Genomic DNA, 23,118 nt, shown 5'->3' on the forward strand with positions numbered 1-23,118 from the left:
ACCAATATAACAGGTACTCATTTATAGAAAATTGTACCTTAATGTAAATACATATTATATCAGGTACTTGGTTGGTTTCTTGGTTGGTTTGTATTCGTTCAAAAACTGCAGTTGACTGACTGACAGCCGTGACAACGGACAACGAAAAAAAAAACAACGACTGACAGAAAATGTCAAAAAATAATTCGCTTGGTTGACGAATATTTTGGGCTTTTTTCGGCGGGAAACGGGAACGGGACAGTTGCTTTCTTCATTGAGTAATCTAAATAATTAATACGAAGTGGTGTTTTGTGGTTAATGATCGCATTAAGTTAGTCAGAAGACATTCGCGAGTGTTATTATATTGGAGTATTCAATAAACAAAGTGTATCTGCCTATTTTCGCTTCGTGCTGGGAAGCCGCTTCATAACTCAAAAGTTTATGCGGACTTTTGAGTTAATTCGTTTGGGGTTCGGAGTAGGAGTCTACTCCGAGGGTGGGGGCTTAGGTTTCATCATCATCATCTTTCATCATTTCATTAATCATCAAGAAAAAAAATACGTCAGACATGGCTGTATGGGCATAGTTCCCTTTGCCTTACCCTTCGGGGAAAACCAAAACAAAAAAAAAAAAAATGACGAATATTTTGTGAATTTTTCATATATTTTCCAATTTCTTACATTTGAAATGGTATTTTTGGTGTATATTACGAACCACATAAATATTTACAATTGATTTCGATACTTAAATGGTGTCTAGTGATATAAACCTCTAATGAGTGCGTATCAAAATGTACTTTCCAATAGGATGGCCAAAAGTTCTCAAAAATCTCGGTGCAGATAATCAAATTATAAAGCAGATTGTTTCTAATAGGGATAAAATACTATTCGCATCACTGAGTGATGATTGCTTGACAGTGTGGTTTTGTAAGGTAAGCAAAAACATGTTTTTGTAAGTACTAATGTTTGAGCTTTGTGTTTATTAAGAAATATTGTGCATACTGATTAATGCTGCGAAATGACTTTAATTTCATTTACCTTAATAAGACGTTCAGTGGTCCTATACGAAACACGATAGTAAATATAAATTATTCATTCTGTTTATTGAACATAGTCAGGTTTATGACCAGGTTGATCTACCAAGCCAAATGGATGAGGTTTATTTCGCTCATCGTCAGTGGAGGACTTTGAAATTCCTTTTAAAATCCTGTGGCTGGAAACGGGGTCTTCAAGAGGTTATGATATGGAAATTCCTCAAGACCTGTGATGAGAACATCTTTTAAAAATTATTATTATTTATTGGCATATTTGTCCATTACAGCCTACTGTGTCAATAGTTTACCACAAAAGGAGTGCTGAATCTCTGCAGAGGCTAGGAGTTAACGTTGGTGTAGAATGGAAACCAGACTCTTCTATGATATGCATCTCGGTATGTATGAAATCTATAAAACAATAGGGTATTTGACTGGGTCAAAGATAAATTATAAAATACTAATTTACAAACCAGTCTAAGATAATCAAAAATCAATCTCATTTTAATGTAGGACTTGTTTACGAATTTTATTTATGAATTAAGTAACAATGAGTACGACGTTTGTTCTCTTGTATTGATGATGTCACAGAACAGTATTTCCATACAAATTCCAAAGGAAAGTTTTGTTTTGATGTTTAGTTTTTTTTTTATCTAATTTTATCGAGCCTTGAGCCACTCTTGGTGGTTATGCCAGCCTCATAGTTTACAGCATTTAATGATGATCAAATCATCACTTTACAAAAGAACACCATTACAGTACTACACCTGATGTTTAATAAAAAGTACCTCATTTGACTAGGTCATTCCTAAGTCCATGCATAGTAATGTTATCCCTTATAGCTTACTGTTGTAATCATCCAATTATCATAAGTTTACTGAAATGTAAAAAAAAACATGTATTAAGGTATACTAGATGCTGTTTGATACATTAAACACAACTTGACTCAGGTTCTAAACCACTAAATTGAATTTTTTGAGTTGGTTTTAACATTTTGATCATTGATTATTGATATCATACTGTATCTAGGATTTTTGCCCAGTTGAAAGGCAATATGACTAGGTTATTCCTTTGTCCTAATAGATAAATGTCCATGCATAGTAATGTTATCCCTTATAGCTTACTGTTGTAATCATCCAAGTATCATAAGTTTACTGAAATGTAAAAAAAAACATGTATTAAGGTATACTAGGTGGTGTTTGATAGATTAAACACAACTTGACTTAAGTTCTAAACCACTAAATTCAACTTTTTGAGTTGGTTTTAACATTTTGATCATAGATTATTGATATCATACTGTTTCCAGGATTTGTGCCCAGTTGAAAGGCAATAGGCTCACTCCCTCTTCTGGCTGTTGAGAAATAGGGTATACCCTATACACCTCTGTCTACCCCTTTGGGGATACATAATAATGCAGGCATAATGCTATGTTATGTAAACACAAAATTACTTTTGATATTAGTCTTAGTGCATTATCATCATTAATTTAAGAGCCACACTCTTGTTGGTGCAGCATTTCCATGCTACTCTTTTAGGGAAAAATAGGGCAGTGGTTTCCCTCTTGCCTTCCGCCCCGCAGTACTCTGTCTGACGCAAGTGGGATGGCGCCCAGAGTAGCATTACTACTATATTGCTGTAAATTAAAACCTCTTAAAAATATTTCATTAGGTGTTCTGTTTACTTATAGCCTTTAAAAATTCATTTAATTTGCATTTTTTTTAAGATTGTTACTTAGCAATAAAACTGCATATTGTAATTCTTATATATTTTTTTATAAATCTATACTTCCTGTGTGTGCAAATAAGTGTTTATGTTATGTTATTTTACAGACATCTGAAGGGCATTTGGTTCTGTACAATGTGGAAGCGCTAAGTGAACAGACCGCTTATCAACAATACGATCCGCCCACTGCTAGCCTGCGACGTGATTCCGCGGAACTCTTTGTAAAGGAAGTGATACCCTCTCTCAAAATAACTTTGGTATGTTGATAACTATAAAAAGGTTAAATTTTATGTAATGCTACATTTGTTATCAGTTATAGCTAAGCATGTGTATCATTTAGTAATAACTTTATGGGTAATTTCTTATGGACATTTCTAGTATTTCTATAACGTGAAGTGTAAATAATTAAATAAAGGAAATGTATACCGTGAAATGCATTTTTGAAGGTATGTGAGTGATCTGACCTGTATTGGGCTGGTTTTCCTTTCGCGGGTTGGATGGTCAGACAGACAGTAACTTCTGTAATAAACCGGACCTGTCAAATCATCAGGTTAGGTAAACGGACACTGAAAAACTGGATTATGCTAGGGAGATGATGATATACTTTAACTCCAAGCGTTATTTTTAATAAACTCCATTAAGACAATTGTTCTTTAAAAAAAAAAACATATTGAAAGTTTAATACTTAAATAAATTTTCATAGAATACTTAAGAACGTGTATTTATATAAGGTGTTAGTGACATAGTAACAAATACTGAGGGGGATAATTCAGTCCGTGATTCTGAGTTCATATGAAGTGGAATTTCCTGTCGGAAAATTCATGAAAATTTTAGTGTTTTTATTATTTTCAGTTCCATACTTTTTCGACGGAAAATTCCACTGGATATCATCTCAGAATCATGGTCTGAATCATTAGTCAAAGTTTTCGTTACGATGTCACTAACACCCTGTATTTTATATGTCTTTTAAATAGCTCTTTAATACTGTTCTTTTCCAGTTCAAAGAAGTTCTAGTATGGGACGGACAGATCACGCGTATGTGCTGCATATCGGGCACGGAGATTTTAGTGTGTACGACGCGTGCGCACCTACTGCGGTACCGGTGGGACGGCTCGCAGAACCGCGACTACTGCCTCGACCTCGGCCGTATACCCTTCTCTGTCAACCAGCAGGTTTCTAAAGGTAACATATAACATGTATACCTTTTTTATTACGCTAAGAGTGCTGGTCTATCTATCGTAAAAAAGGGTTGGCCACTGTAACAGAAAGTGCCATTACTTACCCATAGCATGCTGCCGTCATATCGCGCGCGATACGACAAATGAGTCAATAAAATGGGTTAGGTGGTTGGAGCGGAAGAAGCGAAAGTGGAGTGTCAGGATTGTAGTAAATGGAATTCCGGCGTGGTCTCCGCCTACCCCAAAAGCGAAATAGGCGTGATCTTATTTATGTGTGTACCTAGATGTTGGTTTATTTCTCGCGTAGTCACTTGAGTTGACTCATTTTTAATATCGCGTTCCTTGCTTTTTTTTTCATTTTTTTTTCATTAATCGTAAATCTAAATACATGGTTTAAATGATGCGGTTAAACCAATTAAATTAAAATAATTATAAAATAAATTAAAATGAATTAAATAAATAGCGGTTAAATTAATTATGCGGTCAGTCTCGACACCCATTCAACTACACTATGTCAACACCATACGAGCCTGCACCTGACAAGTATCAGTAAGTAGTGAAAAGGGCCCTGATTTATTTAATTAAGGACCTTGTATACCTGTTGTATTAAGTCTAATATTGGTAACTTGATAAGTTATCGCGCAAGCATAGAGTAAGGAATTATACACACCAGCTTACCACACCAGGTTTACCTCACTCCCCCTCGAACATAGTTTTGACTTGATCGTATGGCATACAGTTGCGCGTGCACGAAACGTCAATGCGTAATGTCTGTCTGTAAAATGAGGTTATTTGTATGAAGTATCCGGGGTGTGGAGCGAGGGAACTAATTCACAACGTTTGCAATAATAATTAAGTTTTTTCTAATATTTTTTTTTTTATTATTTTCCAGCTGAACCCATTTTAGAGGACAACACTCATGTGAACGACATAGAGTATTCTCCACTTGTGTGCGGTTTTGGAATTACATTAAACGATGGTAGAGCAGCTTACCTTACCGCGCCTAATCTCAAGTTCGACCCCAATGTAAGTATATCAATTACAACTTGAAATTAGACTTTTGAAATTAATTTCTGAGTCGGACGCGATTTGAGCCCGCAGTTCTTGTCAAGCCGCGACTAACGTAATATTAGTACTCAATATTCTAGATAGATGGCGTCGGCGTCGGCTTAATGACGATACATACTGTTGACGACAGGTCGACATGGCAATCGGGGCATGAGGTGAGCCGCGGAGGCGGGGTCGCCCCGCACACCCGCACAGTCCCCGCGGCGTCTTAGTCTTAGTGTCGCACGAGTCCGTATCGACCGCGTTTATCGATTATAATCTCGCTTACATAATTTATTGAATTAGAAATTAACATTAACACAAAAGAAAAACAATAGATTTAAAAGAAATCTAATCTAAATATTTATGGTCAATCAAAATTATAAATATAGCAAGTATATTTTACGTATACTTGCTAAGAAATTATTGAAAACTAAGAATAATATTTTAGAAATAAAATTAACGTTAGATGATTCAGATGAATAAATATTAACTTAAATGAAAACGCGGTATTATTTTATTCACATTTTGTTACATACATAATAAAAATATATCGATATTGAAAACGTCACGTCACTAGAGAATTGCCATGTCGACCTGTCGTCTACAGTAGATTGTTTAACCGAATGACGAATAAGACCGAACTAAGATCGGTTGATATCGATAATGCCGGTCAATTATTATTATTTTATCGATTTTATTCTATGACATTGTTTTTCTGTATTGTTTTGTAATGAATGACTTTTTTATTTGGAAATAATAATTGTTATATTCGTTAATTTATTTTAGTTTAATAATTTAATATCTTCTTGTCATTATTATTTGCATATTATAATTTTCATAACTAAAAATGTTGACCCAATGCTAAGTGCTGACCATTTGCAATTTTTAAGGCGAATAAATGAATTATGAATTATATTAGATCGAAAGAATTTCGCAATAACAGGAGGATGACCCGGTGGTGGAATGGTTAATGTAATGGTTAACACGCTCGTCCGGGCTTGACAAAAACTGCGGGTTCAAGTCCCGTTCGACTCAGATATTTTTAACGATCTAAAATTTCTCTTTGTGAGTTTCCCTAAGCACTTGTAAGTGCTATAAAAACAAAAATCATTTAAAATTAAAATATAAATTATTTTGCAATGTTCATTTCTGGCCACCTATTATTGTATATTCTATTTGTGATTTTTTTTATTATTGTTATGTTTTTATTATACTTTAAAATTGACCTTGTATGCTCAGATTCAGGTGGACACTGATTTGAGGGTAAGAAGTTGTGAAGAACTAGAGTTTGTGCTAAGGAATTGTGGTTTTATTTTACTGTTGTGCTAGCAAAGTTAAAGTGATAAATGATTGAAATCTAATGTAGACCAGGGGTAAAAAGGGCCTCATTGAAGCAATGCATCTTTAAAAGCAATATTGCTATTTGACATTTGGTGATTTACTTTTATATGCGCAAATGTCAAAGTCCAATATTACTTTTTTTGATGACTTGCTTCAATGTAGCCTTTTTAGACCCTCGAGGAGCTTAGAGCTTTCATTACACAGAACGCAACAGCGGGATGACCCGTGTAGATAGAACATTACAGAAAATTATTTGAACAACTTCTTTATAAAAAAAATGACCAATGCGTTCCGTGTTACAAAGGCGTTACACCAAAAAAAACTTGTTACACACTTGATGTAATTTGCTCTTTCTTCTTAATAAAAAATAAAAAGTTCTATTGCTATACCATAAAATTTACAATATTTTTTTATTTTTATTTCAGGCAGTGCAGGGTATTTGGGCGCAGGGGATCGACGACGCGACGTGCGCGAGAGTCAATCATAAGTTTCGACTAATTGCCATTGGCAGAAAAAAGTAAGTCTATGAAGAATAATTATTGTAATGTTACGATTGTTCCAAAGGGTGTGTAATGTGTGCGTGCGTGCGTGCGTGCGTGCGCGCGTGCGTGCGTGTGTGTGTGTGTGTGAGAATGAGATGATAATGATGACATAATTGCATTGCAGTTCTCAAGTGGACGTGTTCACGATAGACGAGGTGACGGGTGGGCTGGAGCTCTCCCACACCATGCTGCTCAGCTCCAAGGACTTCCCTGGCGACCCTGGCCCGGTCAAGTGCATGAGGTTTGTTCCTTGCGCTTCTACCACTCTGAACAATACCTCACGCACGCGTTCTAAGAGTCCGGTACTCCATACGCCCGAGATATGAAAAAGACATAAAAAAGTTTACGATAACGTCAATGTGTAGTGTCTGTGTAAAACGAGATGTTTTGTATGAAGTGTCCGGGGTGTGACGTTGGTCTAACAGAAAGCCGTGTCGTGTGAAGTCGGCGTGGGTTGAAAATCAGTGTTGCCCTCTGGGTGAATTTTCACTGAACCCTGGCCTTTTTTGGTGAGCTGCGGCACCCATATACCTTTATGTTTTCCAACTAAGTAAATATTAATGTGTCTATATTTTAATGTTGTAAATGTATATGTGTGTCTTAGGTTTTACATAAATAAACTTTTATTATTAAAGCTCGGTGAGGTGTGGTGGGTACTTAGTTCTTGTGACGGATGTACCTTTGAGTACTTTCTACCAGCTTATGTTATGTTATACACGTATTGTCAGATGGACGACAGACGGTCGCGCGGTGGCGGTGAGCTGGGAACGCGGCGGGGTGTCAGTGTGGAGCACCTTCGGCGCGCTGCTCATGTGTTCCCTCGCCTGGGACTACGGGCTTAACCAGGACCTCAGCCGGCACAACCCACTAGTCGTCTCCAGCTTGGTTCGTATAGCGTCTTGGCAACATCCAATTAAATTCAATTCTCAACTCTCAATTATTTATCCAACAGAATTTTCCTATTTTAATTGAGTATGTAGCGTGGTGCTCGGTGGCGCAGCGGTAAACGCGCTCGGTCTGCGATTGTTGAAGTTAAGCAACTTTCGCAAAGGACTATAGGATGAGTGACCAAAAAAAAGTTTTTATTACGAGCTCCTCCGTGCTACGGAAGGCACGTTAAGCCGTTGGTCCCGGCTACATTGGCAGTTGTTAATAACCATCAATCCGCACTAAGCCCGCGTGATGGTATAAGGCCCGTTCTCCCTATCCATCCATAGGGAAGGCCCGTGCCCCAGCAGTGGGGACGTTAATGGGCTGATGATGATGATGTAGCGTGGTGGAATATGCTTCATACACCCTCCGGTTTCTTAAGGGGAGGCCTGTGCACAGCAGTAGGACGTATACAGGCTGTTTATAATTTTTTTTATAAATAAAATTACTATTTTAATTTATAATGCTTTTCGTATGATCGCGCGTCCATTACGTGCGTGTTATGAAACTAATTTCTGCACTATAATTTAATATACCGATGTCAACCCTGAAGTCGACGTTTCTTCACCATCAATCCTCCTCATTATCACACCAGCAACTGCTGCGTAGATACGGCAGTGTCTATTAGTCAAAACCCGTGATATTTCTCGCGGCTGCATCGTTATCAAACATGATGGCGCGTTTATCGTGCCGCTTGTGTATCCAGAAAATAGTTTTAAAACCCAGATAAATCAAATTCTTGTCTACTTCTTCCTGACGTTGATGTTTATGTTACAGGAGTGGGCAACAGAAGGTTATCAGTTGTGGATGGTCAAAGTGGAGAGTGATACCAGTTCGAACATCATCCAGTTGGACTTTGTCAAGAGTCCGCTCAGCGTCAACCCTTGTATGGTAAGATAAACCGTCAAACAGTTCAGATTTGAAAAGTATGAATAATACACACATTATATACAGGGGATTTGAAGACCGAATGTCCTTAAAAACCAAATCCCATTGTTCAACTATTGTGTATCGAAATCTCAGCCTTAGTAAAAACTAAAAACGCCACATTGACGCAAAATCTAAAAAGTAAATGTCAAATTGCGATATTGCTTTTCAGAGGAACTGCTTCAATGTGGCCTTTTTAAACCTGTTATAGGTATTTGCGTAACTGCCTTGGCTAGGGTTTAAAAAGCACACAGTTCCACGCTGCACTGTACACGTGGTTATTTTTATCTCTAAATGTAATGTTTTATACAAATCTCGAGAAAACTATGCACTTACAACATAACAAAGACATCTCTAACCTTTTAGAGCAACCAGAGGCATCTATACCTCCAAGCAGACGACAAACTCTACGTGAACTTAGAAGACAACCTGACTAGGCGAACAAAGATATCCATCATTGACTCTTCAGGCGAGAGTTACCAAGAGAACGGACTGGACCAGGCGGACAGGCAGTCAGAGCTGGACGGCAGCGCCAAGTATAGGGAGTTTGTGGACGATAACGAGTGTCGGAAGCAGTGGATAGTACTGCCGTTGCCAGCTACGTATATCGCTACTAACTGGCCTTTGAGAGTAAGTATTTTGCTACTGTAGAACATTGTTTTTGAGCGGGTTTTGTAATAGTTCCACCTTCTTAATACATATACCAGATCAGTGCCACACCTCAGGTCACTCCATACAAAAATCTCAATCCTACGGCTAAGTGAGAGTGAGATAGCACAGTCCATGCACTCTCTCCCGTCCGCCTTAGAGGCTTACGGCCATTTGAGACTAAAGTAAGACCCAGAAAGAGTGCGATCGGTGCATAAATCACCAGAAAACGCGCGTCAGTAAAAAAATCGAAAGGCTGAAAAACTCCCAATACTAAATTTCCAAAATAATTACGATAATTTCTTGCTGGCTATAAAGTAGCCTGTTACCATCATATTATTATCATGATCAGATAATTTCATCTTAGGACAACGAGCCCCAGTAGTATACTGGCCACTCGTGCCACAAATGACCCAACACTATTGCGCACGTTATGGAGGTGGGGAGCGCCGGTTCGAACCCCGGTACCGGACAGCAATAAATTAATAATTAATCTTAAATGCAGTTTTCACTAACACAGTTGGTTCGACCATTATAGACGGCGATACGGCTCTCCACCTATCACGTTGGTCTAACAGAAAGCTTGGTGACGTGTGGGTACTTAGTTCATCTTGCGATGGATGCACTGTAGAGCTTATGATGTTGCTGATGTCGTGTGTTCTGTACAGTACAGTGCTATAGACGAGGACGGCGTGAACGTGTGCGTGGCGGGCCGCACGGGGCTGGCGCACTACAGCTGCGCGGCGCGCCGCTGGAAGCTGTTCGGGAACGAGGCGCAGGAAAAGGACTTCGTCGTCACCGGCGGCATGCTCTGGTGGCGCGACTACATCGTCATCGGTGAGTCACGTATTAATAACCACGTCATCATTTTTACTTATATGAAAAGCTGGGAAGGTACTAAACTAAAGACTTGTGGATATAGGGCCAGTTCATGTGAATAGACTCCAGGCCGATAGACTAGTTTCCCACTAGTCAAATCGGTTACTTTTTAATAAACGTCAAAACGCGAAATTACTACGAATGTATAAAAATGCACACTGTGACGCCACAGTGGTAAACGTAAACTGTTATTATTGATTAATTTATAAATAAGTTACATAGAAGACAGCCATGCCATGTCAAGGGCATATGGCGGCTCAATAATAACCTTAACACCAGGGTTGATGAGGTTGATAATCCACCTCATAACCCACACGATAGAAAAGAAGATAGGAGATAGAAAATGAAAATGTTTTTCGTTAGTTTTAGACCTGTCTTTACGATACTATCAAGTTGTCTCATGATACTAGTAATCAAACTAGTCAGTCAACATCTTTGCATAAAAGATCTGTAACATCACGGATTAACCCTGTATTTGCTCTTTAGGTTGCTACAGCATATTAGATGGGCACGACGAGATCCGCTTCTACCCGCGCGAGGCGCGCCTAGACAACCGGTCCGCGAAGATAGTGCGCGTGCAGTCTCAAGTGTTCGTGCTGGATATATTGGCCGACCAGCTCGTCGTGTTCGGGGCTGACGCGCTTGTCACCATCTATGAGCTTACCTGTCTCGATAATGGTACGTTCTTGGTGGTTTGAGGTACCTGCTTTCTTTGATTCCTTATCTACCCTATGACCTTACCTACACCGCCGATTTTAAAGAATATTTCTTACATTAGAAATAGATTTGTGTGAAGATGTCGCGTTCAATATTTATTTCTACAAATAAACTTTCTGTTTTGAGATTTCGTCACAACCTCAGTCTTGGTTACATGGTCTTAAAGCTCAAAGTCTTTTTAAAATTCAAACTCCCTTTTTCAACTATTCTGTCTGGAAATCTGAACCGCAGAAGAAAATTTTGGCTAAGGCATCCAGTACCAAGACCTCCCGACATCTTTTCCCGACTTCCTCAGAAGGTAATGTTTTCCAAAGCCTAACCCGGCTATAATATTCCAGTGGGCAACATCGAGATGCGGTGCGTGCAAGCGGTGGACATATCGGCGCTGTCGCACCCGGCGTGCGTGGTGTCGGCGGCGCTGTGTCGCCTGCAGGACTCGCCGGCCCGGGCGCGCGCCTCCACCATCGTGCTGTGTCCGCAGAGACAACCAGACTCCTTGGTAAACTTCTCAATCGATCGTACCAACTCTCGTGTCAGGGTCACTATTCTATCGCCAAAGGCACCTGACCATATTCGGGGATATTTTGACCACTTGATTATGTATTTGGGTAAGCTCCAGAACTCATACTTAATCAGATACTAGTGTTGAAGCAGATATATGATTCTTCTTCTATCGCGTGGGTTGTGAGGTAAATTACCTCATCAACCCTGGTGTCAGGGTTAGATATATGATTTGTCCGGTTTATTCATTCATTTTAAAATTAACAACTGTCAATCATCCTTCCCTTTCCTTTTTGGTGAAGAAGAAAATTACAGGTATAACTCAGAATAAAATTAGGTATCAGGACCACTTATTGGCTACAAAGGCTATCAGACAGTTTATCAGCCAGTGGTGCGCTGAGTGTAAACAGTGGATATGTCGTTTTCAAATTGTAGACTTCATTCCTCCGAGGATTATTACGTAAAATGCGTAAGATGTAGTTTGTTTTAAGGAAAGTTTGTCTATGTCAGTGCGACATAATAAGCATCGTAAGACATTATTTCTATAAAAGTTTCTGTTTTCTCGCAACTTTTAGTCTTTACCACGACGATTTCACTGTTTGCGCAACCTTTTCTATCTTTATAATGTCATATTTTTAGCAGTATTTTAACACACCAACGATACTTTCACAGGTGATCAACGCTAGTGGAAGATTGATGATGGTACAAAGAGAAGAATACGACGTCGATGAAGACAACAACCCGGTGAGTCATACACTTCATACACCAACCAAAATATTACCCACGCTTCACTGACCACGGCACTGAAAAATGTTGGAAATTCTCTACATAATTTGCGTGCCAATTGAAACATGCAACAAGCTTTAACGCGCTAATGATCACCGTGAACCAAATGAATCTGTTTTCACACACCATTTCCTTCTCAAACTGGTATTATTGGCGAATCCAATTGCCAAACCAATGAATAATCATAATGACACAAAAACACAAACATTTGTAAATAATACACTTTATTTACAATCAAACAACATACAAGTCGTTCAGGTACACTTCGTTGCTTTGGATATACCGTCGTACTTAACTTCTATCAAGACCTACGTGTATTTTTGCACGTACATAGCCTATGCAAAAACACACTAGCGCCGTGAGTAACTAGAGGTTACCTATACACGGAAGAAGTTACATATATTATATCAGAAAATCGGTGGAGATCCGTTTGTATTTACATAAGAATCCGCATTGCACATATACTATTGAAAAGAGTGCAACGAAATAGTCTTGATCATATGACAAAAACAAAACATGTGCGTCATAAACGTCTAAAAACAACCACCGAATTCTAAATTCGAATTATAAATTAGTGTTTAGTTTTAATAGTGAGCGTTTTGCCGGCTAGGGAGATGGGTCCAGCGGCCCATCGGCGGACGATATTGCCCTTGTGGCCGTACGAGGCTCCAGACAAGTGAACCCATGGGGATAGGGGCGGCAAGTGGTACGGTACGAGGTCCAATGCGGGCAGGGGGTGGATGATCTGCGGGGCTAGTAGCGGGGCGTCGATCACGGGGGTGATGATTTCGGTGTGGAGAGGGGCAATTGGTGCGATGGGGGCGACCGGGGCATGAACGACAGGCGCGACGACGGGGGCGTGCGCGACGACAGGCGCGGCGACTGGGAGGCCAACTGAATGAATGTTGGGTCCGGTCCTCTTAACCACGGCGTTGAAGCCGGTCACAGGGTCGGCAGTGTACTCGACAAGGCGGATGTTGCCGTCGGGCTCCACCAGCGAGTATGCCCCCTTGACCACGTCTCCGTGCCGCGACTCCCACTGCGCCTTGTTGTCGCCCGTGTGAGGGTCGTTTACCGCGTAGTTGAATGCGTAGCTCGGGTTCGGCTGGAAATTTAAACAACTTATAATATCTTACAATTTCGTTTAGCCATAAAGTTGCTTATTTTATTCTAATAAACAAGACTGTAGATCCATAAATCAAACGTCAAATCTTATTTATGTGGTAATTTATAACAACAAAGTACAGGATGTAACTTAATTGCGTCGATTCATTCGATTACTTTGAAAGACATTTCCAGAACGGAAATAGACTTACTTCTTATGAAATGATTGTAATATACTTACGATTCTATCGATGGTGGTAATGGGCACGAGTCCCAATGAGGGCGGGTTGGCTGACGTGACAGCCGCGATAGCCAAAAGGCATGATACCTGGGTGAAAAATAAAGGTTTAAGATTTTTTACAAAGTTGAAGCAACAGTTTCTACAAATGGTCTTAATTTATGTTGATTGTTTTAAAAAGATATAATTATTTTGATACCAAGATCCATTTTCAAGATTCAATTCAATCCAGGTTATTTACTTGGTCTCCAAATTGTTTCTCTTATCTGAGAGGTTACAAAGTCCACATCGAAGTAAATCATCTAAAAAGCAATATTGCAATTTGACATTTGCGCGTATTAATCTTAAGTTCGCAATACCAACAAATGTCGAAAAGCAATAATGCTTTTTTAGATGAATTGCTTCGATGATGCGTTTTTAACCCCCCAGATCCTCGAAATATTCCCAAAATTTTAGATATTTACCACCAGATGGGAGTTCATGTTGTTGACAAGGTATTCCAGTGAGCAAACGAAGTGTACTGTGCCATTGTCATATACCACTGAGTATTTATACTTCAATAATTATTCCTAAGTCCCGTGGCCGGTTTGTCAAACGTCACGGGCCAATACACCCAACGCTTTACTTGCAAATTTCGCTCCCGAATACACGGTAAACCTGATGGGACCAGTACAATTAGAAAATGTTACGTAGCCCTGTCGAATTATACTTCGAATCGGTAATTAGAGACATAATATTTCGAATGGACATTTACGGCTAATTTACTATCCTGTGTTATTGTTGCCACGCTCTTGTCGGTGTAGCATTCTCCATGCTACTTTTTAGGGAAAAAATAGGGCAGTGGGTTTCCCCTTGCCTTCCGCCTCTCAGTACTCTGTCTGACGCGAGTGGGATGGCGTCCAGAGTAGTCTATGTCAAAGCCGTACTAGGACTCCTATCCTCCGCCTCTGAATAGTACTGACAGTTACTGCTGCCGTCTGTCAGGTTCCAGGTTACAGTCCCTGTGATTCGCTTCTTCCGTCCTGCATTGCCGTACCGATGGCTCCCATCTCCGCCTCTGCAGCTGTTGAGGTCTTCACTCTTATCCCTGGGCAATGGTTATTGTTACCTACGTATACAGAGAAACTACGAATATAGACGGGAGTTGCCAAGCGCACGCGTTCTCTTCTGCCGAAGTACATGGACGAACGGTTCGTGTTGTGTTATTTGTTTTACGGGTGTGTATGCGTTTATAGAAACGTTGAGTTTTCTTTATGAGTGTGCAGCAGTGAGTGGATGTGTGCTGTACGGTCACGAGCACTAATATGTATACACTTTGATACCATGTCACATTAACTTTTTTGACAAATTAAACCGTAAGTCTCATTAAATGTCAAATATGATAGTGCGACAGGGTTCTAAAGTGGGTACATGATATTACTCATGACTGTACGTGTATACTTCACCTCCCCAAAAAATGGCAGAAAAATATGGTGTAAAACTAAAACCAAAGGCAACTCCCGTCTATAATTTCTCTGAGGTTAGTTACCTTTACCCCCGTGGGGGTTGAATTTCATAAAATACCGTCTTTGTGACCACGTACGTCCTAAAAAAACCCGATGCAAGTGACTCCTAGCACTTGAGTTTCTGAGATTTCGTGATAAGTGAATCAATTTCACAACCTTTCGCTTTGATATAAGATAACATAGATAGCCTATATATACGTCCCATTTCTGGGCACAGGCCTCCTCTCAATCAAACGGAGGGGGTAAGCAGCTTTTGGGCTTTCGCTTTTATATATAACGTAACAGAAATTGTAACTACTCTGTGGCTGGCTGGGAAACTGTTTTAAATGAATGAATAACCCGGGCGAATAAAATAGACATCCCGCTGACATCCAACCTGTTTGACGTGTGCTGTCAACTTAATTCTGCCGGATTATTGGCCAATATAACATTTTAGGAGGGTTTTTTAAATTTCTGCGTAATTTTGATACCTGTCGATTGCCCGTCCCTTTCCTTTCTAGTGGATAAGAAAATGACAGGTATATCTATCTATCTACTTAGCCTGTATCCACCCACTGCTGGGTATAGACCTCCTCTCTTTCACGCCATCTTTTCCGGTCCTGTGCAAGTCTCATCCATTGCTTTCCGGCATACCTCACAATGTCATCCGACCATCGGGCTGGTGGTCTGCCTCGATATCGCATACCATCCCTTGGCCACCATTCAGTAACAGCGTTAGTCCATCTGTTGTCTTCCCGTCTTGCCAAGTGTCCTGCCCATCTCCACTTAAGCCTAGCGATTCGTATACCTACATCTTCGACTTTAGTGCGTTGCTGAATTTCGACGTTTGGTATACGACACACACAAGTATAACTTAACATAAAATTAGACGGTGTGTACTGGAATCAGCACCACTATCTACGGTCACGAGTACTAATATGTATACACTTTGAAACCATGTTACATTAACTTTTTTGACAAATTGAACCGTAAGCCTTATTAAATGTCAAATGTGATGGTGCGACAGGGTTCTAAAGTGGGTACATGATATTGCTCATGACTGTACATAATCTAATGTAGACGTACTTACAACACGGTTCGGACGCTTTTTAGATAAAATCCTCAACGATTGTGAGTCTATTTCTTTACAGTATGTCAGTGGTTTTAGTAGGGTTTTACTCGAATGAAGTCGCGGGTATGTTATATACTTATGATGTAAGTAGGGACTTGACAGTTAAGTACCCACATCCTTCTGAGCTAACCAGTCTATTACTTCATGTTATAGCACGGATGAAGGTAATTATGAATCTTACAGCGGTTGGGTTTCATAACTACGAAGCAAGGACTATTATTAGCCGAAGTGATTTCCTTTATCAGACCCATTTTCTAAGATAGAAGGATAAAGTTCATTTTCAGGTTTCTGTGCGATTAATATACATGGTGCTAGTGACATCGTTGTTCAACCCGAACATGTATCCGAATTCCAAATATGATATAATCTGTGGTAGGGATAAAAAAAAAGAAATAAAACGACTTCCTGTTTAACCATGTAACTATAATGGTGGTTTTATTTTACTTCCACAAAATTAATTAATTAAAATCAGTGAAGTTCATTTCAAAACTTATCTTTGTGCTAAACAAAAGAATTGGTCCTTCGAGCAAAAGAACTAGTCCTTCGAGTGGAATATAAGTCCTTTTTATCCACTAAATTACCGGCGGAATATACGTGAGTCTGCACAAATAGTAAGCTGCGTCTATATACGATCCCCTCGTTCTTTGCGGCCGTATTTGCGTCATTACGAAGAATCTGCGAGTGGGAGGCTGCATTTGGGCACAAAAGTACCGACCGGTGTGGAGAAGACCTTCCCTGTGGCGAGTTCCTGAAGGGGATTAAAATTTATTGTGAAAATTGCTGTTGTTGAAACCGTCGCAAATTACCGGCGTGTTAGCGCGACGGCATATTACTCACCAAGTTATCCTCATATCTACAGTTTGAAGAATTTTCAACGTGTATTTTATCATTTTATGCATCATACGGTGTCTATATTTTCGACCCGTGATCAATATTGCAGAATTGCAAGAATTTCGCAACCATTTTTTGCGGCCATATTTGGGTGTATTTTGCCTTTTTATTTTATGTCGTATAACGTGTACCAACCAAGCAGCGGCGAAGAACGTGTCAAGTTGTCATCACTGCGTTGAAACGGAAGAGCCATCTCAAATTTCCTTCGAAACAGCAAGAACTTCAAGTCGTATCGTCACTCCATTTCGGTCATTCCAAGTAAAAACGAAAGAGACGGTAAATAAAATAAGGCGGAGCTATTCACGTTTTTCATAATCGATCATCATCGAACGCAGCTAAATCGAGCGTACTGCGTGTATCCGAACGGCGCAGCTGTCAGGTTGGCAACATTGAAAAAAGAAAAACGTACTTGACTAACTTCATTTCGAAGCGTGTGCGGCTTATGTTTACGATTTTATTTCGGGTTCGATTTTGTATAATTTATAATTTGGCAAAGAAAAGCATAATTGGTTGTAAAAAATATATAATAAGATACCTTTTACATATAATACATGTAAGTATAGTTAAGGTTCTGATCGTTTTGTTACAAAAGGTTTTTTACCAAAGCAGTACCTATTCAGGCACGTAATTTTATTTAGTTTCTCTTGGTGTATCTTTCTAGATTTTCAAAATGAGTGAAGATAAGGCAAAGTTAAAAGCTCTCGTCGCCGAGCGGGGATATATCAAGGGGACTTTGTCACGGCTAAACAACTTTTGCCACGATGCTGATGCAATGGCGGCTACCTCGCGTGAGGCCTTACGTGAAAAACGTCTTCGCATATCGGAGGCTTTTCAAGAATATATGCAGTTAAACAAGGCGATTTTAGTGCTGGCCGACGAGGACGCTGAAAATTACGGCGAATATGAGGACAAATATTACGAGTCTGTTGGGCTGCTTGATAAGGCCTGCTCGGGTTCACAAACCGAGGCCAAACCGAATGGCGGTGAGAATTCTAACCCAGGTACGTTTAAAAACCTTCCAAAAATTAATTTACCCAATTTTAATGGGGAGAAAGTGGTAGAATATTATCCTTTCATTAACATGTTTCGTTCTGTGATTCACACAGACAAAAAATTAAGTTCATGCGAAAAACTTTATTACTTACGCTCTTATTTGAGTGGGGAAGCCTTAGAGCTTATAAGAAATTTACCTTTAACCGACGATAATTACGTCACAGCTGTCAAACTCTTAGAAAAGAGGTATGACAATACCCCTAAAATTATTAATTATCATGTGGACAGCTTACTGGATTTGCCTGCTTTTACTAAATGCACTGCACACAACCTGCGTTCCCTCATTAGCACTGTTAATGTTAACATGGAAGCCTTAAAAAACTTAAAACAGCCAGTGGAGCATTGGGATATACTTCTCATTAACATATTAGCTAAAAAGATTGACACCTATACTTACCGGGGTTTCCACCTTGAGAGAAATGCTAGAGAAGTTCCCACACTATCTGAATTTCTTGATTATTTAGAGAAGCGTGCATTGGCACTGGAAAACACCTCTGAGGAGAAGCAGCCATCATTTACTGCTAAGTCTACGCGAGCTCCTAAAGTCAGTGGGGTAGCGGCAGCAGAGAAGCCTCAGCCAGCATGTAAGTACTGCAAGCTTTCTCATAAATTATACGAGTGTCACAAATTTAAGATCGCTACAGTAAAAGAAAGGTGTGCTTTTGTCAGAAATCATAATTTATGTACACTGTGTCTGAATGAACATCGAGGGAAATGCATGCTACGCATCATGTGTGCTGTATGCAAACAGAGGCACAATACGCTTCTACATGTGCAGTTGCCAAGCAGTGAAGATTCATCACATACAGCTGTTCCTATGGATGATGGGGTGAATAGGGAATGTAATGCGGTATCTATGTCTAACACTAGCTTGTCAAGGGATGTACTGCTTCCAACGGCTATGGTAGGCTTATATAATAAAAATGGGACTTTGACATATGCAAGAGCCCTATTGGACAGTGGTTCTCAAGTATCATTTGTGACAGAAAATTTAGCTAACAAGATAAACTGCAAAACATTCCCAGTTAATCAATCTATCTCTGGTGTAGTTGAGGGCACAAATAAAATTACTAAAAAGGCTGAATTTTCCGTGTGTTCATCCATAAATACATATAAAGTTGATGTGTCCTGCTGTGTGGTAAAAAATATCACTTGTGATTTGCCCCAGCAATCATTTAAAATTGATAATTTTGATATACCAGCGCATATAACGCTTGCTGATCAAAATTTCAACAAAACTGGAGAAATACAATTATTATTAGGTTGTGACATATTTTTCCAGGTCTTGCAGCGTGAATCGCTGCCCCTCACGCCGTCTGGGCCGTTTTTAATTAACACCTGCTTCGGATATGTTGTCGCCGGGACTTTACCAGTTTCATCTGGCAAGATTTATTCTTCTAATCACTGTATTAATATTAAAGTAAGTGAACCCGTGCATACATACCTATCAGGGCAGGCAGCAAAAACAAATTTAATATCTGACTTGTCTGAACCTCAAAATGATAATTCATTATTAACACAATGTGATCAAGATGCTTTATTATTTGATTTAAATAATAATATTAATAATTTCTGGCAATGTGAAAAGGTACCTAATGTTTTCAAGGAGGGGTCAACAGAGTTTCAGTTAGCAGAGGAATGCTTTAGGTCTTCTGTAAAGTTAATTAACAAACGCTTTTCTGTGGCTTTGCCTCTTAAATTAGATTTGGAAAATATACAATTAGGGGATAGTTTCTCTTATGCTCTGCATAGATTGTATAATTTAGAAAAACGTTTCGTGAAAGATGACACATTATGTCAGCAATACAAAAAATTCATACAAGATTATTTGGATGAAAATCATGCCACTTATTATGACATTAACAACTATAATTTAGATGCAGGTAACATATATTTCCTTCCACATCACCCAGTATTGAACCCGAATAGTAAAACGACTCCCGTGCGAGCCGTATTTGACGCGAGCATGAAAACGAAGCGCGGTTTATGTTTAAATGATATAATGCTCAACGGAGATGTTGTCCAAAGTGAATTGTTTGATATATTGGTGTTATTAAGAACTTATAGGTATATTTTACTATGTGATGTGAAAGCTATGTACAGGCAAATACTTGTTGATGAACCATTCTGTTGTTTGCAGAATATATTATGGCGGAATTCTTGTAATGATCCAGTACAATGTATACAGTTAAAAACTGTTACATATGGTTTAAAAAGTTCGGCATTTCTAGCTACTCGCTGTTTGATGGAACTAGCTAATAATTTCGAAAATGAATATCCATTAGCATCCTTTGTTTTAAAACATTCTAGTTACATGGATGATATTCAATGTGGTAGCCAGGATATTTCTGAGTTATGTCGTATCAAGGACGAATTAGTTAAACTTATGAGCGAGGCGAGTTTCTCCCTGCATAAGTGGTTTTCAAACTGTCCAGAAATATTGAAAGATATTCCATTAGAATTGCAATATTTAGGTAATCGTGATTTAAAGGAAAATGGTAATGTATGTATGAAAACTCTAGGTTTATCCTATGATGTGTCTACTGATGCCTTATCTATGCGTTGTCCTCAAGCTGAAATCCTTGAGAGATACACCAAGAGACAAGTTCTCAGCTTTATAAGCCAATTTTTTGATCCGTTAGGTCTAATAGGTCCAGTGATAGTGCAAGCTAAGCACTTCATGCAAAAGGTGTGGTTTTTAGATCTAAAATGGGATGATTATTTACCTGATACGCTAAATACGGAATGGGTCGACTTTGCTACTGCTTTGGTAAAAATGTCTTCTATTGATGTACCTAGAAATATTAATGTGTTTTCCTCGCAATCGTTGGAGTTAGTAGGTTATACTGACGCTTCTGATATTGCATACGGGTGCTGTTTGTATATAAGAGTTGTTGATGACAACAAAAATGTTAAAGTTAACCTATTGTGTTCTAAATCTCGTATAAACCCGAAAAATAAGAAACTTACTACACCTAGGCTAGAATTAAACGGTGCTTTATTATTGTCTATGTTGGCTAAGAAAGTATATGACGTTTTAAGTCTAAAATATAATGTAAAAACCTTTCTTTATTCTGATTCCCAGATTGTACTTGCGTGGGTGGGTACTGAGCCTGAAAAATTGGGTGTTTATGTTCACAATAGAGTGAAACAAATACAAAAATTTACTTCAAATTTTCAGTGGCATTATGTATGTACCAGTGAGAATCCTGCGGATTGTTTATCTAGGGGCTTATCACCTCAGTCACTCAAGTCCAAGTTGGGAGAATTATGGTTTAATGGACCAGAATATTTACATAGTTATGATTATGTACATTCAGATGGTAAAGGTAAAAGTCAAGTAATTACTATTACAGAACTAAAAGTAGAAAAAGAAACATGTAATTTGTGTAATATCAAAAATTCTATGTATGATGTGTTAGATAAATATTCTGACCTTGAAAAGCTAACCAGGATTATGTGTTATGTAAACCGATTTATTTATAATTGCAATGCAAAAAATGTAAACAAGAAAAAGGGTAATTTATGTCCTGAAGAACTGAATTCTGCCTTGCTTTCTATTATCAAACTTGACCAAGAGAAGCATTTTATGCAAGAGATAAAGTCTTTAAAGTCAAATAATGTTTTAAAGTCCAATTTAAATAATTTAAATCCTTTCTTAGATTCTGAAGGCTTACTAAGAGTGGGAGGGCGTTTACAAAACGCAGACCTGACTTTCAGTCAGCGTCATCCTATTATCTTGCCAAAACAGTCTAATATTACTAGACTGCTCATTCTAAAAGAACATTTACGATTGAAACATGCTGGGCAGAAATTAATTCTCAATAGTTTGAATGAACGTTACTGGCTCCTTAATGCTAATAGGGAGATAAAGTCTGTATTACATAAATGTTTAATTTGCTTTAAACTTAAAGCTAAGGCTGCTTCACAGCTCATGGGCTCTTTGCCATTGGATAGGGTGCGTATGTCTCGTCCATTTCAAATTGTGGGCACAGACTATGCTGGACCCTTCTATGTAAAACAGACTAGGGTTAGAAATCCAGTCATAACCAAGGCTTATGTTGTCATTTTTGTGTGTTTTACTACTAAAGCTATCCATATAGAATTAGCTTCCGATATGACGACTGAGACATTTTTAGCTTGTTTGAGAAGATTTATTTTTAGAAGAAATAAGCCCTCTAAGATTTACTGTGACAATGGATCATATTTTAGGGGAGCTAATAATGTTTTAAAAGACTTATATAATATGCAGTCTTCCACAAAACACCAAAATGATGTTATAAATTATTGTAACAGTGAAAGGATTCAATTCCATTTTATTCCCTCTTATTCTCCGATATTTGGTGGTTTGTGGGAAGCTGGCGTGAAGAGTATTAAATATCACTTGAAAAGAGTAATTTCAGATACTGTTTTGACATTTGAAGAATTGTACACAGTCTTAGTACAAATAGAAGGAATATTAAACTCTCGTCCTCTTACTGCTATGTCTAGAGATCAAAGTGATATGTCTTACTTAACGCCTGCGCATTTTTTTACTGGATCACCTATTACTTCATATCCAGAATTAAACCTAGTTGATACTAAAGTAGGTAAACTTAGTTTCTGGAAACAGTGTATGCAAATGCAGCAGAATTTTTGGAAGCAATGGCATAAGCAGTATTTAGTAACTTTGCAAAATAGACCTAAATGGCAAAAGGTTCAGCCGAACTTGAAAGGAGGGATGTTAGTCCTTTTAAGGAATGAAAACGCTTCACCTTTGAAGTGGCCAGTTGGTAGAATCATTAATGTCTTTCCAGGCAAAGATGGAAGAGTTCGAGCTCTTGATATAAAAACATCTAAAGGGTCTATTGTTAAAACTAGTATCATGAATGTTAGCCCAGTCATATTAGGTAAAAAAAGGGGTCAACCTCGGAATGAGAGATAATAAGCTATAAATTGGTATGGACCTTTGTTTTGTCGTTTTAAATGTTGTCTCAAAAGTCACAA

General features: G+C 38.7%; 4 protein-coding genes across 5 annotated transcripts in view; 3 read left to right on the top strand and 1 right to left on the bottom strand.

Annotated features, from left to right (window-relative positions):
- LOC126374176 (PX domain-containing protein kinase-like protein) overlaps positions 1-23,118 on the top strand; it is a 94,224-nt gene that overhangs the window by 38,999 nt on the left and 32,107 nt on the right. The gene's annotated exons all lie outside the window — the stretch shown is intronic.
- LOC126374142 (guanine nucleotide exchange factor subunit Rich) overlaps positions 617-23,118 on the top strand; it is a 46,440-nt gene continuing 23,938 nt past the window's right edge. For both annotated transcript variants that reach the window (XM_050020608.1, XM_050020610.1), the window contains exons 1-14: positions 617-910; positions 1,300-1,407; positions 2,839-2,988; positions 3,730-3,913; positions 4,802-4,935; positions 6,726-6,817; positions 6,967-7,083; positions 7,571-7,727; positions 8,550-8,663; positions 9,066-9,329; positions 10,016-10,184; positions 10,713-10,904; positions 11,282-11,442; positions 12,117-12,188. In XM_050020608.1, coding sequence (XP_049876565.1) covers positions 770-910; positions 1,300-1,407; positions 2,839-2,988; positions 3,730-3,913; positions 4,802-4,935; positions 6,726-6,817; positions 6,967-7,083; positions 7,571-7,727; positions 8,550-8,663; positions 9,066-9,329; positions 10,016-10,184; positions 10,713-10,904; positions 11,282-11,442; positions 12,117-12,188 — 2,055 coding nt within the window. In that variant the 5' untranslated portion in view covers positions 617-769. The remainder of the gene's footprint in view (positions 911-1,299; positions 1,408-2,838; positions 2,989-3,729; positions 3,914-4,801; positions 4,936-6,725; positions 6,818-6,966; positions 7,084-7,570; positions 7,728-8,549; positions 8,664-9,065; positions 9,330-10,015; positions 10,185-10,712; positions 10,905-11,281; positions 11,443-12,116; positions 12,189-23,118) is intronic.
- LOC126374223 (cuticle protein 7-like) lies at positions 12,436-14,069 on the bottom strand. The gene is made up of 3 exons (XM_050020731.1): positions 14,037-14,069; positions 13,576-13,662; positions 12,436-13,335 (listed from the first exon to the last, which is right to left on the bottom strand). The coding sequence occupies exons 1-3, from the start codon at positions 14,052-14,054 to the stop codon at positions 12,802-12,804; spliced, it is 639 nt and encodes a 212-aa protein (XP_049876688.1). The 5' UTR covers positions 14,055-14,069; the 3' UTR covers positions 12,436-12,801.
- Positions 17,504-21,653, top strand: LOC126374191 (uncharacterized). The gene is made up of 3 exons (XM_050020689.1): positions 17,504-17,632; positions 17,741-18,716; positions 19,415-21,653. Exons 1-3 carry the CDS (start codon positions 17,522-17,524, stop codon positions 19,426-19,428), a joined length of 1,101 nt encoding a protein of 366 aa, XP_049876646.1. The 5' UTR covers positions 17,504-17,521; the 3' UTR covers positions 19,429-21,653.

This window comes from Pectinophora gossypiella, chromosome 17 (genome assembly GCF_024362695.1).
Source record: "Pectinophora gossypiella chromosome 17, ilPecGoss1.1, whole genome shotgun sequence".
Lineage (NCBI taxonomy): Eukaryota > Metazoa > Arthropoda > Insecta > Lepidoptera > Gelechiidae > Pectinophora > Pectinophora gossypiella.

Bases quoted from the DNA above. Each gene is read 5' to 3' on its own strand.
- LOC126374223 (XM_050020731.1), bottom strand. The intron at 13,336-13,575 runs GTAAGTATATTA...TTAAATTTCCAG, and splicing joins TTACCACCATCGATAGAATC to CCGAACCCGAGCTACGCATT.
- LOC126374191 (XM_050020689.1), top strand. From the start codon at position 17,522: ATGTTTACGATTTTATTTCGGGTTCGATTTTGTATAATTTATAATTTG. The intron at 17,633-17,740 runs GTAAGTATAGTT...GTATCTTTCTAG, and splicing joins ACCTTTTACATATAATACAT to ATTTTCAAAATGAGTGAAGA.